This window comes from Pelmatolapia mariae, linkage group LG7 (genome assembly GCF_036321145.2).
Source record: "Pelmatolapia mariae isolate MD_Pm_ZW linkage group LG7, Pm_UMD_F_2, whole genome shotgun sequence".
NCBI lineage: Eukaryota > Metazoa > Chordata > Actinopteri > Cichliformes > Cichlidae > Pelmatolapia > Pelmatolapia mariae.
Genome location: NC_086233.1, coordinates 6,341,992 through 6,358,078, shown reverse-complemented (window position 1 = coordinate 6,358,078; position 16,087 = coordinate 6,341,992). Strand labels below are relative to the sequence as shown.

At 40.5% G+C, this 16,087-nt stretch overlaps 1 protein-coding gene across 1 annotated transcript in view; it reads left to right on the top strand.

Moving 5' to 3' along the window:
* Positions 1 to 200: 200 nt before the first annotated feature.
* Positions 201 to 16,087, top strand: part of LOC134630417 (spondin-1-like) — a 110,991-nt gene continuing 95,104 nt past the window's right edge. The window contains exons 1-2 of the mRNA XM_063477684.1: positions 201 to 727; positions 1,991 to 2,097. Of these exons, the coding sequence (XP_063333754.1) occupies positions 502 to 727; positions 1,991 to 2,097 (333 nt within the window). The 5' untranslated portion in view covers positions 201 to 501. The remainder of the gene's footprint in view (positions 728 to 1,990; positions 2,098 to 16,087) is intronic.

The following is a 16,087-nucleotide window of genomic DNA, read 5'->3' as shown; positions in this document are numbered from 1 at the left end:
AGAGTGTTTAAAACCTGTTTTTACATTAGACCACCAGGCAAAACATTTGTAATTTCCCCCACGAGAGCCACACAGACTGAGTGTTACTGTGCGTGTTTCAGGCGAACGGAGGAAGGAGGGTGGGAGGTAAACAGTCCTCATTAAGCTACCGTTTGGACTTTCCCTCAAGTCCTTCAAGTCTGCTTTCAGTCTCTCTATCAGCACCACTGACTGATTTAGGAACAGCAGCAGCGGCAGCAGCTCTTCATTCACTCTCCCCTCTCAGGACCGCTTTACCGTGGTGCGCCCCAGACGCGCGCTCTCCTCACTTCAGGATGGACTCGTCTCCTTCTCTTCACCTTTACCACTGACTGTGACGCTGCCGTAGTTCAGTGGGAGTTCCCGGGGGAGGGGGCAGGAACTGTTCTTCTGTCCGCTGTTTCGCCTTTCCCCTACTGGGTTGTGTATTTTTTTTTGATTGAACTGCCAGCGTACGCTCCATCTCCGGGCTGCAGTTCCGAGATGGGGATGTATCTGCATCTGCTGCTTTTGCAGTACTATTTCGTCTCGAGTTTTGTGTGCAACGCCATCGCGTTCGTGGAGGAGCCCTCCGGAGGGAGGTCGGACGGGTACTGCGGGCGGATCCTCCGGGCGCAGACCCAGGGGACCCGGAGGGATGGGCACCATGAGTTCAGGCTCAGAGTGGAGGGAGACCCGGATACCTACCGGCCTGGCAGCACTTACAGAGGTAGAGTTGGCTTGTTTTGAGACTTTGCGCAATTAGCGCGCAAACCTTAGAAAATTTAGCAAGTGGATTGTTTGTCAAGTTGAAACGGAGGCACGTGTACTTCGCAATTTCTGCTGTGTTTTACTTCCAAAACCAGAACTATGTGTAATCACATGTTCTCACTGGCATCAAGGTAATAACCACAGCAATCACATTTTATTAGAAAATTGTAGCCTGAAGGACGCAATTTTCCAAACCCAGTCTGCTTCCTCTGGCCCCTTCTGGGAGAGTACTGGTTTGATAAGGATATTTAGAGTTATAATGTCTGACCTATATTCACTTCCTCTTCTCTCGTTGCCAGGAAATGGACGCAAACACATACTAACATACAAGTATCCACACGGAGACTCACACAGATCTGGCACCAATTAAGCTGACCCCTACAAATTTAAACTCCTCCTATCAGATGAATATGAGCACGTTTCAAAAAAGGCCTCTTTGGCCTGTGGCACAGAGATTGTTGATGAGTTTAGAAGAATCACTAATCAATTGTAATCACAATTCACAATTCACTCGCATGTTTTAAGTCCAAAGCTTCTTTTTTTTTTTCTAAAAATTGAAATGAGTCCAGTGGAAGGGTGTTGGATGTGACCTAATGTGCTGCAGTTTTGCTGCAGGCATTTAAAACATGGATTGTAAAAATTAAAAAAAAAAGGTCACCTTGTTTTAAAATCTCCCTGCTGTGATCATACCCCTGATCATGCAATGTTTTTGGCAGTGACACCACATTTCAGCAATCCATGTCTAAATTTTAATCAGCTATCAGGGTCCTATGAAGGACACCACCAAAGAAGAAATATCCCCCAGCCTTCATGGCACTTAAGTAGGAAATAAGTTGACTAAAAAAACCAAACAGATAAAGCTGATAATATTGACACTTCTCCTCAGCGCCAGGAGCAAATTTAAGACAAATAGTATGAAAGTCAAGGTAAGGCTGAGCCAAATAAAATTTCACCCACATCTCATTATCTGGCTCCTGTTCCTGGCCTGTTCCCCACACAAAACTCCAAAAAGATTTATAGATTTATAGTCTTTTTTTATTCTGCTGTGAGATGCTAAACTACTATTTATATCCCTCACTCTTCCACATCAGTCCAATACTCAAAGGAGTGCTGCTTTCACATGTTTCCCTGGGTGACCCTCTGTAACAGCAAGACCCTGATGTAACAATGAAAACGCCTCTTTTGTGTTATTGTTGAGTTTCAATGCACACATCTTTTACAGTGGTCCTCCTGGCAACCAGCCCTGCTTATTTCAGAGGCTTCACTCTCATCGCACTGAAAGAGGGCAGAGAGGGCACCACAGATGACGACTACACCGGGCAGTTCCAGGTAAGGCTAAGCAGGTGTGGAGAGAAGGAGGTGGGATTGCTGCATACCGAATGTGCTCTTTGCTCCTTGGGAAAGTTCCCAAAAGATGAACTCATTTGTATGCTTTAATGCACATGGGAGTCGACTTAGCTGCTCCCTGCTGTCTTCTGATACGGAGGTTAAAGGAGGTATTGCTGACAGATGCAACACAGCTTCCCTGGATGAAGCTAGAAAGCTGTTGTGGTGGAAAAAGAAAGAGATTCTTGCTGCCGCTTTGGTGCAGCTCTTTCAGGGTGAGGCAGACATGGCATCATTCCCCGCTAAATAGCAGATATTTCTTTCAGCGGAAGAAGGGGAAGGCAGAGGAGGAGAGAAAGAGGCATATAGGGACGGAGAGAAAAGAGATAAACAAGGAGAGTTAAGAGAGCGAGATGTGAAATGTTTGGTTCAGTAGTAACACAACTCCCACTGAGCGGCAGAGAGCTCCTGAAGAGAGGGCCAGACTTCCTCAATTACCTCCTGTTCAGTGTAAACAGGAACACACATCTGTAGCTGTGTTTCCACACGCTGATCCTAACCAGACTCTTACCAAACATGAGCGAGAGGCCACTTTCATGTAACCATGGGTTTAAAGAGAGGACTGAGAAGGTTTAGCCACTTGTTTTAGCCAGTGAGTGTCAGTTATTTATCAGTCTCTTTGTCCTAAACCACAAGCTTCCATTTCAATCATGCTAGGAACATCTGTGTTTGCTGGACCTCCATGGCTTTGGTTAAACAGCTTAGTGGAAACCCGATGATCCCAGTAGAAAGAGTGAAAGTTGGAATCTGGACAGCCAATCATATATGAACTTTCCCACGTTTGAAGCAGTTATCTTAAATCCGTAACACTATGCGGAACGACTTCTCTCTCTTTTTTTCAGCATTTGTCTTATTTACTTCAAAACACACTAATTAAAGACACCCCGAGGAGAGTTTGACCACAAGGAGAGCAATGTTTTTAAAAGTGGCTTTTTTTTGAGCTGGTATCAGACGGTGACTGAAATGAAAACAAGTATGTGGGTGGTGCGATGCTTATTCCTGCTGTTGGTTTCACACTACAAAATCAAACCATTAGAATATTGTGACTCCTGACCACCCCACCACCACCGCCTCCATCTGCCCATCAGGCCTAATCATCAGAGAGTTTTCTGTTTTTTAGGCACAAACTGACAAACTAGCTCATGTATGTAATTAGATTACTACAGCCTTTAACTGTTATTTATGCAGCCTAACAGGCTGAAAGCGCCTCGAAAGTTAGTAGAACTAAAGACCTTCACAAGTAAAATTAAAACAGTAAGTTTCAGGCAAGTGCTATGACTTAACACAGTTTACCTTAACTTGTTCCGCTGATATTCATCCACTACCAATTATGGTACGCTGAATCAGTCACCGCTTTCTCTGCTCTGGCAGCGGTGTATATGAAAACTGAGTCAGCAAAAGCTTGACCTATGCCTATGACAAATAGCTGTTCTGGTATTGACACACATAGTATGCCTTATGGTGGGCTATTGGTTGTTAACTCCCCTACAGAGGTGGGTCTAACAGCTTCTCTGGTGGAATCCCAGCTTCTCATTCTGTTGAACTTGGAAAACAGAGGTCTGTTGGTTGTGCTCTTTTTAAAAATGTATTTAAGTTTCACATTCAAATGCATTTTTTTTTGGAAAATTGTGTTTCTGTGATTGAATTTCTAGTATTTACTGACAGCTTTATTGTACATTAACATTTGTCATTGCAATGAATATAGCAAATCAGTGGCACAGGCGACCAAATGTGCTAATAAACATGGATGTATGCGAGGCAGTCTTTAAACTTCTTAAACATCACTAAGGGCTACATAATGCTTCAGCTAAATACAGTGTTTAGGATTGTTATAGTAATAGTAATGCTGTCTGCTATCTCAGTAGCTTTGCATGAATCACAATCCAAAATAATTCTTATGAATTGGGATATAATTAAATTAAATTAAATTTTATTTATACAGTGCCAAATCACAACAACAGTCGCCTCAAGGCGCTTTATATTGTAAAGCAATCATATGACCCCCTATGAGCAAGCACTTTGGCGACAGTGGGAAGGAAAAACTCCCTTTTAAAAGGAAGAAACCTTTGGCAGAACCAGGCTCAGGGAGGGGCGGGGCCATCTGCCGGGACGAGTTGGGGTTAGCATCTTGGTACAGCCCCTTAGTTCACTCTTTGTCCGAAACGAGCCATATTTGCCGTTCTTCATTTAAAGACACTCACTTTTTCCAGCTTGCCTCACTTCAACACCCAAAAAAGTTCACATCAAACAACAACAAAAGACGGATTCAAGTTGAACTTTACTTGAATAACGGTCAGGAAATCCCTGCCTGTTTTGTTTCTAAGAAAAAAAATCCTTCACCTTACCTTCAATTTATATTTTCCACCTGTTTGTCCAAGCCTCACCTGCAGTGTTTCTGCACCCCATCAGTGGGGCTGGCCCCACAAGTTAGAACCACTGACAAAAGGATTCAAGAGAAGGAAAAAAACCCTTTATTTCTTATACTGCAGATGCACTTCAAGGTGCTAAAAAATAAAAACAATTAAACCTAGACATAAAAATTTCATTTATCAGTTCATCCCCCACATGCAACCTGGGTTCTTGGTTGCACACTGCACAATGTGGTGGGTCCCAAACACAGGTGATTCTGAACATTATTCCATTTGTCTTGGACATGACAAATTTAATACAGGGAAAAGTCCTCTTTGTTTATTTTTTATAGATGAACTTTAAATGTACTTTTAAATAAATCCATGTTGTGACATTCGTTTTCTTTTAAAGCATCTTTTTAAAGAAACGCATAAAAATGTCCAGGCTTTGCTGAAATATCAGTTTTTTCCAACATTCTTCAGGTGAATTGTTCATTCACAGTCATTTGTTCTGCCCCGCAGAGACTAAAAGGAGAGGGAGAGATTGAACTGATACTTAATATATTTGTTTACTGGTTCATTGGTTCATTGGTTCATTTACTGGGCTGCTTTTGCTCTGGTAATTCTATATAGTGTGAAGTCTCACATGCCTGTCTTTGCCTCCTGCAGCAGAGTTGCCTCTAGGTTTGTTCTCCAAGTTCTCTAACAAGAACATTTTTAATGAACATTCTTTGCAAATGATAAATGACAAACAGCAGCCAGAGGATAAACAACAACACACACCCCAAAAAGTCATCCATTAAAAACATTGAACACGAAAGAGAAAAACACCAACTGTTGAAACTAGCTGTGTGCTGGTCTGAAAAATTGAGTTCTTGAGGATGAAAGTGTTGTGAAAACCTCTTAAGGCAGAAAAAGTAAACTTTATAAATGTGGATTTTTCTTTCTAGCTCACAAACCAGCTTGTAGGAAAACAAAGATTCCAGAAACACCCCACATTGTTTGGTCGCTCCCAATAGGACCTTGGTTTTGTCTGAATTCAGATGAAGGACATTCGGTGACATCCAATTCACCGAAAGTCAGCTGGGCAGTCATGCAGTTCAGCTAACTAGCTTTTTGGTTTAAACAGTTCAAACTTCTGTGTGATTTCTGCTCCTTGCACAATAAAAAAACACCTCCCTGTCTCAACCTCAGAGTCCCAGCAGAGTCTGGAGTGAGGCTGAGACCAGGGAGTAGGCAGAGAGCAGAAACTGGAACAGTGTGGGCTGAGCTTGAACTGAATTAAAGTTGACAATCTGCCTTTGCAATCTGTTTGATACATATTGGTAGAATCCATCAGATTCTCTTTGTTCTTTAATTGACAGTTGTGATTTCCACTTTTCCCAAAAATGTGGGAAATGATTAAGGAGCAATGAGATAAGCTCTTGTCAGAACCTTGTCAAGTGTTTAAAGACTGCTTGGTTTGGAAAAGTTCTGAAAAGTCGATGTGGGGGTAGAAAAACAGACACGTAGCATAGTTCACTTGATTATCCAAATGCAAACTTTACTTTGGATTCACTTAGTAACAGAAACAAGTTTTTAAGATGACTTCATTCATTAAATACGCTGTCCTTTGTGTCCCATTTTATAATAGCGGGTCGATAAGAGAAGATGCAGCATGACAGTGAGTCTGGCTTTTTATCTAAATGACCTAAATCCATCAAGCCAGGCTTCTCTTTATCATTGAGGTTTACATAATAATACTTGAAATGAGTTATGCACAACAATGCCTGAAACTTTATTTTCCTCAAGTTAATTATGCTGCTAGTTCTGCAAAGTCATGATTGTTATTGCGCATGGAAAGAGAAGCCAAATGAACACAGTTGTGTTTCCCTGTACGGCTGTTCTCTCTCCTTGCTCTCCGGTGCTCCGTTGTCTCTGGCAGCTGTCCTGGAATGTGCCCGCCTGCTGCTTCACTAAAACACCACAACTGAGAGCTGGTGCTCATAGTTTTTTTGCTTAAGCAATAATCTTCTCTTTGTCCCCATTACTACCATTAAAGGACTTCTGCCTTAATGTGTCAGACCTTGGAGAACATGTGCTGCCAGTGTGCATCTGTGAGGGAGACTCGGTATCGCACTCACCCGGCGCTCATTGTTTGCTCTGAAATGTGTGCCTTTGTGCTTATACATGCGCTGAATGGGCATACGGGTATAAGAGTGGGACTGCGTGTGTGTTTTTCCCAGCCCTCCTTGTGTTACTGTGGGACGTGGGTCATATTTATCTAGGCCAGCAACGTGTTATTGCTCAGGGAGACAAACGGAGCTTGTTTGGATAAGCGAAGCGTTGAGCAGACGTGAGATATTATCTTCTTCTTTTTTTCTTGCACAGATTATCCGGGGTTCTGAGTTTAGCTGGGGATAAACAAACTCAATCCGTTTAAAGTCATAGGCTTGAGTCAGAGGCAATTACACAAGCCAAGTAGAACTTGGAGAGCTATAAAGAAAAGGGTGTGAAGGATGTGTGCAGGGTTGGAATGATGGTGACCTGATATGTAGTGTAATCACCCTCTAAAGTAATCTTGCAGTAATTATTGCTTCTGTTAGCACCCAAAGCCCAAGCACCGCCTCTAACAGCCCATCTCTATTTTCTCATGGGCAGAAGATTACAAGGACAACTGTGTGCTTATTGACTTCAAGGAACTTCCAACAGTTTACACAACTTCTATTTATTATGCCTGGCAAGCTGGTTGCTTCAGATGCTTGAGGTTTGCATAAATAATGGGCGCTGCTCTGATTAAGACTTATTAAATACATTATGCATCAAGACAATGAGTACAGGCCTCTTTGATTCTTTGGGGATTCAGAGTGTCTGACAAAATGAATTCTCACAAGTAGGTGACATATCATTTTAGGGCATTTTATAGCCATCCAAAACATATAAATAAATGATCGTTATGCAAATCTGCATCGCAATTAATCTAACATTATAGTTATTCAAGCAATATCCAAATACTGAGCAAGAGCATTTGCTGCACTTTGGTGTCTGGTAACTTTATTCTGCTGCAAGGAATGTGAATTTTAAATATCTGTCTGCAGGAAACATTTATTTGGCATAAGTAATTACAGCTCCATCACTGATTAAACTTAAACAACAGAAAACTGGTTCCCAGTAGGGCTGGGCCATATTATACCGTTCACGGTAATACCGGTATAATGTTAGGCAACGATAGGAAAATGAAATATCGCGATAGAATATGAGTAAAACGCGCATGCGCAGTGCCTTTGTTTTCATACGCACATGGCCGATTGTTGAGTGAAACAGATGAACCAGAATTGGTTTGTAAAAATGGTGCAACTTCAGTGATGTGGAACTGGTTTGGTGTTTGTCCGTCAGACACACGACGAAGCACATTATTTTGCAGAACATGCAAGCGGGCCGTCATTATTGCATTATTTGTCGGACTAAGATGCTCTTAAATCTGGGAGTAATCTGGGTCCTAAACTCCGTATGTTTCAGGCCAAACGAACACTGCAGCATCACTGAGAGTTAAAAACTGTCTAAATCCTTTCATCTTTAATAAAACGATCAGCGTTGCTGCTTTACCAGGTGTAACTATGAAGTTTAACTTCCAGGCATCCATGAAAACATAAATTATTACATTTAACGGAGTTAGAAGTTAGCAGGAAGCTAGCGGAAGTTAGCTCGCTAGTTTCGCTAGTTACCTAAGCATGATATAGCATGTTCTGACTGAGAGATTTCTGAAAAAATTCAAACGTACAGCTCTGCTATCACTTCCAACATAAATGAAGACAGGAAACTAAACAGCAGTGACGTTTGTAGGGTTACTGAAGTTGGGCTACCTGGTGTATAATGATGTGCTACGTGATCGCTAGCGACACAGCTATGTTAGCATAACATAAACAGTAAAGCTGGAGGACGAACACTAACTTTTCCACTTATAAAAGTTAACGTTAAGGTTCCTGATAGTTAGAGACAAATGCAATCGCATGGCAGGATGCTGTAAACGGACCAAACTTCAGTCAGGAGAACAACTGAGATAATCCATCCACAATATGAGGTTAGTCATTAATATACTGCAACAACATGGGAATAAGAGCAGCTGTGATAGAATACAGCATTAATGAATCAATGGTACAGAAGTGGAGGAAGCAAGAAGAATGAGTTTAATAAAGTTTGATTTATCTGACTGCTTTGTTTCGCTTAATGTGCCTTATAATCCCGTGCACCTTATGGTCCGAAAAATAGGTACTGCACACTGCAGTTTACTGTTGCAAAGCACCTCTTTTTAACTAAAGTGGATATTATACATGGTTATGCTCAGGATATGTCAGCCCATTTCTACTGGAAATGCCTTTTGGTTAAACTTTCAGCAAGGAATTTGCATTTGCACTGTTAAATTTTTATATAGTTTTAATGCACATAAAAACCAGCTTCTTGTTTAAGTGAAAATAAATGGAAGGTTGTCTTTTTGAGCTAGTAATGTTGTGGAGTTGTATTTTGTCTCGCATCAATTATATCGTCAGTTATATCGTTATCGCAAATTTTCAAATGTATATCGTGATAAATATTTTTGGCCATATCGCCCTGCTCTAGTTCCCAGTAGGTTAATCTTCAAAAAAAAGAAGAACTGATCTCATACTTGGTTCCTCACAACCATCACTCTTATAAGAACATCTAGAGCTGGCATTGCCAGGAGTCGGACTTACAATGCACAACAGGTAATCGAAAATTTCAAGACGGGTCAGTTTTTTTCAATTATGACCAATGTCATCGATCAAGAAATGCACAAATCTGATGTGTCGCCAACAAGCAGCCCTGATGAGGGGGCAACTAATCTACTGAAAACACAGGCACATATTATTATTTGGTAAAATTAAAAGTAACAAAGTATCAGATTTTAAGCACTAAGAGGAAGGCGGGGTATACCCTGCAAAGGCGCCATATGTTGCAGGGCTCATATTGGCAGACAACCATTTAGACTCACCAGCTAACCTAACCCTCATGCATGTCTTTGGGAGGAAGCTGAACTCCATACAGAAAGGACCCAGCCTAGATTTGGACCCACGACCAATGAGCCATTACTGAGAGGCAACAGTGCTAACAGTCAGCCGTTGACGGGACTGTGGGTCCTGCGGCTATTCTCAAGATGAATACTGACAGCTCACATGGAACATAGGATTCATCCAGAGTATGTTTGCTTTATTACAAACGTTCCCGACAAATAAATCTGGAGTCTGTTTAACAGCTGACATGTTTAAAACGTAGAGAACACAGGATTATTTACCTTCAGATTCTGATCCATCTGGCGTAAAAGATTTTATTGCAAATGCACATATCACTCTTTGTTTATGGATGCTGTGTAATGCTGCAGGTATGTATTAAAATCAAAGGCAATAATCTGATTCACAGCCAGCTATGGGCAACAAACAGGAGATCCACTAATGTTTCTACAAACTCCCAAATTACATTTAGTGACACCTGAATGATGTTATTCAAACAGGTTCAAACATTAAAAACACTTCATATTAGAAGCTTCGTGACAGATATTTCAGTGTTCAGGATACAATACAAGATAAAAGTAGCCTAAAAGAGAAAAAACATACATCACTGTCCTCTAACATATGCACACCCAAAGCGCTATTTTTTATTTTTATTACCTAAATCAAAATATTATGTGCTCATGCTTATATTTTTGTTATAAGCGATTACCAAACTGGTAATATTTCCTTATTGATACATTGGTTGTTTTTGACATTTTATTTGCTGATAAACCAGAAAAACATATTGGACCCCAAAACCAATAATAGAAAACACTACTGCAGCAACACCACTGCAAAACAACCAGTGAATAGCTTGTTTGATGGAACACAAAATAGAGGTACCAGGTCTTGCAATTAAACTCTTCTTCTTCTTTTGAAGTAAAGTTTCGCCCTCTGACATTATACTAATTACTCTGTTTGACTGACGGTCGATCTCTGGGAAGTTGTGTGCAAAAAATAGCACAACGAAGCTCCAAAAATGAAGACCAAATTAGGATCCAAAGATTTCCTCCCACTTGACAAATTCCTAATGACACAGTATTGTGTGAAATTGTGGTTTAATCTACATTACTGGAATAATAGCTCAGGCAAAATTACTTGCAAAAGGAAAAACTAATTGCCACTGTTTGCTGTCACGGAAAATATCACCACTTCATTTTTAGTGTTTGGAAGGAAAAAGTGATCGAGGGTGACTGCAGTGGTCTCCACTCTCTGTGACTCAGTTTGGGTCTGTGCAGGAGCCTGTATAGTTTATTCATGCTGTTTCGTGCTGGCAATAGCCTAAACAAACTCTGAGGGCCAAAAGAGACCGGAAGACAGGCACATACATACACAAAGGGACCCAATGAATATGCATATGCATGCACATTAAACATGTTTATCTGTTACAAAAATGACTGGATAAGGTATTATTCAAGTTAAATTGCTACCATGGACTCTAGGTGAGGCTTCCTGCCATCTGGAATAAACCAGTAACCTTTCATACAGTTATTCACCTTTTATGTTCCCATTTGAACTGTTTGTATATGCTTAAAATTCATTGTACCAGAGATTTTGTTTGACTAAAACCAAGGTCAGCTGCTTACTGACTGATAGATAGAGGTAACTTACTGAAAAAGTCTAATGTTCTGTTTTTAAATGTATTTATTTAGTTATTTTTGTTGGTTTTAACTTCTCCAGATTCACGCATACACAGAATGAAACAGCTGGTTACCATGGAAGTGAAGCCAGCAATCTGGTAACCCATTGGTTATCGTCTGATGACTTATCACTGGGTGCTGTCACCAGTCTTCCTGTGTAACCATCACATATTCAGATATTTGATATCTAACATCATCAAAGCATCCAGGTCAAGACTTCCTGTTTGTGTGCCAGTCATTGTTTACAGCCTGACTGTAACAATGCAAATACATTCTTCAAAATCTACTGTGATATCAAGCCAAGGGTTTTTGTGGTTGCATTATGGCCCATGATTTCATATTTTGATCTATATTCAAATGTTTGGTCAATACTAGCTGGAGTATAGAGAGTACCCAGAAAGCTTGCAGTACCAGGATTTTGCCTGCTGCCTACAGATTCTGCACATTCATATGCAAATGTCTATTTGTAGAGATCGAAAAGTCAGTGACTATATAATTAAGTTTGAGAAACAGGTTAAAAACAGTTTTCTGTCATACAAAGTCTTTTTACTGTGGGTCAGTCATTAAGTGCGCCCCCTAAATATGCTGTTTTGTCAAGGTGACAGACTTGTCTGATGTTTTCAGCGCTTTTATCGCCACATGTCAATAATGTGAGAAAAGAGAACACAACAAACTGAAAGAAGGGCAGGAAGCAAATCATTTGAGACTTCATAAAAAACCTGGCAGACCATTTCTAGTGTGCATGAACACAAACAAGAGATGAAGACTCTTTGGTCTGATCACTGTGACAGCAAAACGGTTTTAAGAGTTTCTCTGAAATGACCCCCGCAAACCATTAGTGCTCTATAAATGTGGATATCACTGTAAAAGAAGGAGATTTTAAAAAGAGCTTTGGGGCTCTTTTTTTATATGAAATAGACCCAATGAACAATGCACTCCCTCTTTTTCAGCGTTATTTTGTGTAATTGAATGCCAAAAGCCACAGAATTGGCCCCATTTGATAGGAAATAGAGCCACAAACACACACACACACACACACACACACATATGTTTGATTTTTTTTTCTTTTACAGAGGAGCTGTTTGGATTTGTGACACTTCTCCCTTGGTTGGGTGGCTCAGACAAAAAATGTAATATGATGCAATATTGGTGTTAGCCCCAAGATCTCGGCGGTGTTCTGCAGTAATAGCACAGCTTTGATTGATGGAAAGCTCAAGGCAAAATGTCGGTGCCTCCGAGGTCTTCATCAAGACAAGAGAACTTTGTTACTTTCTGAAATAAGCTCGTCTTCAAGTGTTGATGTGACATTTCAATCTATCTTTCTGTCTGCTTATGTTTTTCCTCTGAAAAGTTTTATCTTTGCACTCAAGTCCCAAAGGTTTTAACTGTATTCACTCCTTTGTAACTGCTTTGCATTTAATTACTAACTTGCAAAGTCTGTGCACACACCAACCGAAACCAAAAAAACCCCAACACGCACAGCATTGCACACTAATATCACTCTTATTGTCAGATTTCTCTGGGGATCGTGGGTTTGCATTGTCTGTCTTGAGCTCTCTGTCTCTTTGTTTTGTGTGTGTGTGTGTGTGTGTGTGTGTGTGTGTGTGTGTAAGCACAGTTCTGCGTTTGCTTGTGCAGGGACTCTGAAGCATCTGTGTTTACTGTCTCAACATGGAGCAAGAGATTGAGAGAGCGAGATTGAGACAGACAAACCGTGGCGTGGACACTCGCAGACACCGGGGTGTGCAGTGAAAATAAACGCTGCTTTGCGAGTCTTCTCACATGCCTTCACTCGTCCTTTCAGGGTTTTTTGTTCTGTCTTTCCATTGCTTGCACATTTTGGGTGATTGAACAATATGGGTTGAACGTTCAATGTGTCTGCCTTGTTAGTAGCTTTACTGTTTACAGAATAGTCATGACAGAAATATCACCATTGTGTAAGTAGTTGTACTTTTATCTACAAGGCTGTCCGTAATGGGGATTTTATTTTCTGGACTTAAAGCCTGACTGTGATTAGTGCAGTTGCAGATTTGCATACTTGTCTTAATTTAAGACTTGCCTGTCTTCAGACTGTTTTTCGTGCAGTGACTTTAAAGCCAGTGTTTCAGACTGGAGTCTTTACTTGTGACCTTAACCTTCTTGACTTCTAACATTAGATTATCTTGAAGTGGCATTTCATTTATCTCTCTTAACTGTGTCCTTTTCCAGACTTGGGACTTGCCTTTTTTTAGCATAGCACTTCATATTGACATGATCGTATCCCACAGTTGCTGCATGTTTTTCAACTTCATATCCATGATGTGAATCTGCTGTTCCACCAGTCCCAACTGTTCTTATCAGGTTTGGACTTTGTTACATGGCATATTATCATGCTGGACGTAGCCATCAGGTGATGGGCAGACTGTGATCATAAAAGGATGCACATGGTCAACAACAATAATCAGGTATACTGTCATCTTTAAACAATGCTCATCTGGTACTAGGGTTACCAACTGAGCATCACCTCCAGCCAGAACTGTTAATACAGGGCAGGATAGAGCCACGGTTTTATGTTATTTATGTCAATTTTTGACCTTACAATCCAAATGTGGCAGCAGAACTTGAGGCTCATCAGACCAGGCAAAATGTTTCCAATTTTTTGTTGTCCAAATCTGGTCAGCTTTTTCAAATTGTAGCCTCAGTATCCTGTTTTACCCGACAGGCGTGGCATCCAACGCTGTAGTTCGTCTGCTTCAAGATTTGATGTGTTGTGCATGCAGAGATGGTCTTCTGCATAACTTGTCTGTAACCAGGGTTTATTTGTCTTACTGTTGCCTTCCTATCAGCATAAAGCAGTTTGACCATTCTCCTGACCTCTAACATCATCAAGGTATTTTAGCCTAAAGACCTGCAGTCACTGGGCATTTTCTCCTTTTCAGACTGTTCTCTGTAAACTCTAGAAATGGTAGCATGGGAAAATCTCAGTATGTCAGTAGTTTCTGAAATACTCAAATACTCAGAGCAGTCTGTCTGAGACCAACGATGTTCAAAGTCACTTAAATCACCTTTCTTCCCCTTCAATGTACAGAGTTGCTGCCATGTGATTGGCTGATTATATATATATATGTTTTACAAACAGTTAAAAGCATCGACTTAACAAAGTGTCTGGTTAGAATTAAAATTTTTTTTAAGTATTAAAAAAACAAAAAAAACAAGACATGACCGTGATGCTGAGTAAAGTGCTGGGTCAACATGACAGCACTGTTCTGAAAATAAGCACTGCTGTGATGCATTCATTTTTGATCTGTTCTTTAGGCCATAATAAAAGGCTCATTATGCAGTGTAAACGCTGAATAGATCAATGGTGGAATGAGTGTTTTGAAAAGTTTGCAAGGTAGTCATGCTGGTAGAGCTGGGCGATATAAGATTTTTTCATATCACGATATGTTTTTTTCATTTCAGGCGATAACGATATATATCACGATATAAGCCAAATAATTATATTTGTAAGATTTAAATGTGCCGTTGCTCACAAGTAAAATGTGAAATAATCAGCAGCTTGTCTTGATTTTAATATTTATTTCCCATAATAAGTTCAACAGGGTAGATGTACTTAAGGAACATGAGACTTTTTCAGATAAATAAAGGCAAATATTGCAAACTACACAAAAGGCAGCCGCTAAAGCGTTTAAGTTTCAAAATAGAACAAACAAAACAGACTACTAAATTGTCAATTCCACTTAAAAAACAAAATATTAATTCTAAAAATAAATCTTAGTTTGTTTTACAGAAGAACAGACAAAATTGACTAACTTTTGTCAATATCAAATAAACTGAGAACTAAAAGGAAATTTTCAATCTCTCCTTGTTGTATAGCTTTCTGAACTTTCTGAATCCTTTATCATCCGCAACTGAAAATAGTTGTAGATGATTACTATACCTTTCTAATGTGACGTTGTTGTCCCTGGCTCTCTTTCTCTCTCTCTCCCTCCCGCTCTGTTCCTGTGCTACTGCGAGTGTACCTACCGCCCCTCCCCCCTCTTCCCAGCGCAAAGCGCAAGGCTCGCGTGCAGAGTGAAGCGGAAAAAAAGTGCGAGAGAGAGGGTGAGAGAAAGAAAGAAAAACCCCACGGCTCGCGATAAGGAGCCGGCTCGCGTCGTTCACGTCAAAGATCCGGCTCTAAGAGCCATTTCGTTTGCGACCGACACGGCGGCTGGCTGCTTCCCAAACAACTACACATGTGCGGCTTGGCACTTGTGCTGTACGTAACAAGTCACGTGACGTGACGCTGCGGCTGTGATTGGTTCGGCTCTGCGCTACTTAATTTGGATTGGCTGTTCTTCTTTTCTTTTCTTTTTTTTAAGAGAGCAAGAGATAGATGAGGTCTATCGCAATAGTTTAATTTTTCTATCGAGAAAAAGTTATTTCGCAATACATATCGTTATCGTTCTATCGCCCAGCTCTACATGCTGGATATTAAATGCTCTGAAAGTTGTATTTCAGCCTGGATAAAATGAGGTTAAAGTGCTATAGTTTCCAACTTGAGAAACAGTGAATGATGTCATTTCTGTGGATCAACCTTTAAAGTCAACTTGAAGATTCACATTCAGAAATGAAAAAACTGTATTCTTGTCTTTCTGACATAGATCTCGGGTAGCACCACAGCCATCCTTTGTCCAACTATGATTTTAGCATCTTGTTGCACTTACACCACTAAAGTAGAAGGCAAGCAGGGACAAGTTCCCCTTATAATTAGATAATGTGCATCTACATGCAAATTAAGTATCTGAAGGCAGTCTTCACTTTACTCTGCAGAGTTAGCAAGTTCACTCACTCTTCAGACAGAGAGCAGACGAGAACTGCCATTATGAGTTACAGTTGACCTTGGCCTGAAAATTATGTGTCTTGACATGGAAATTAACTT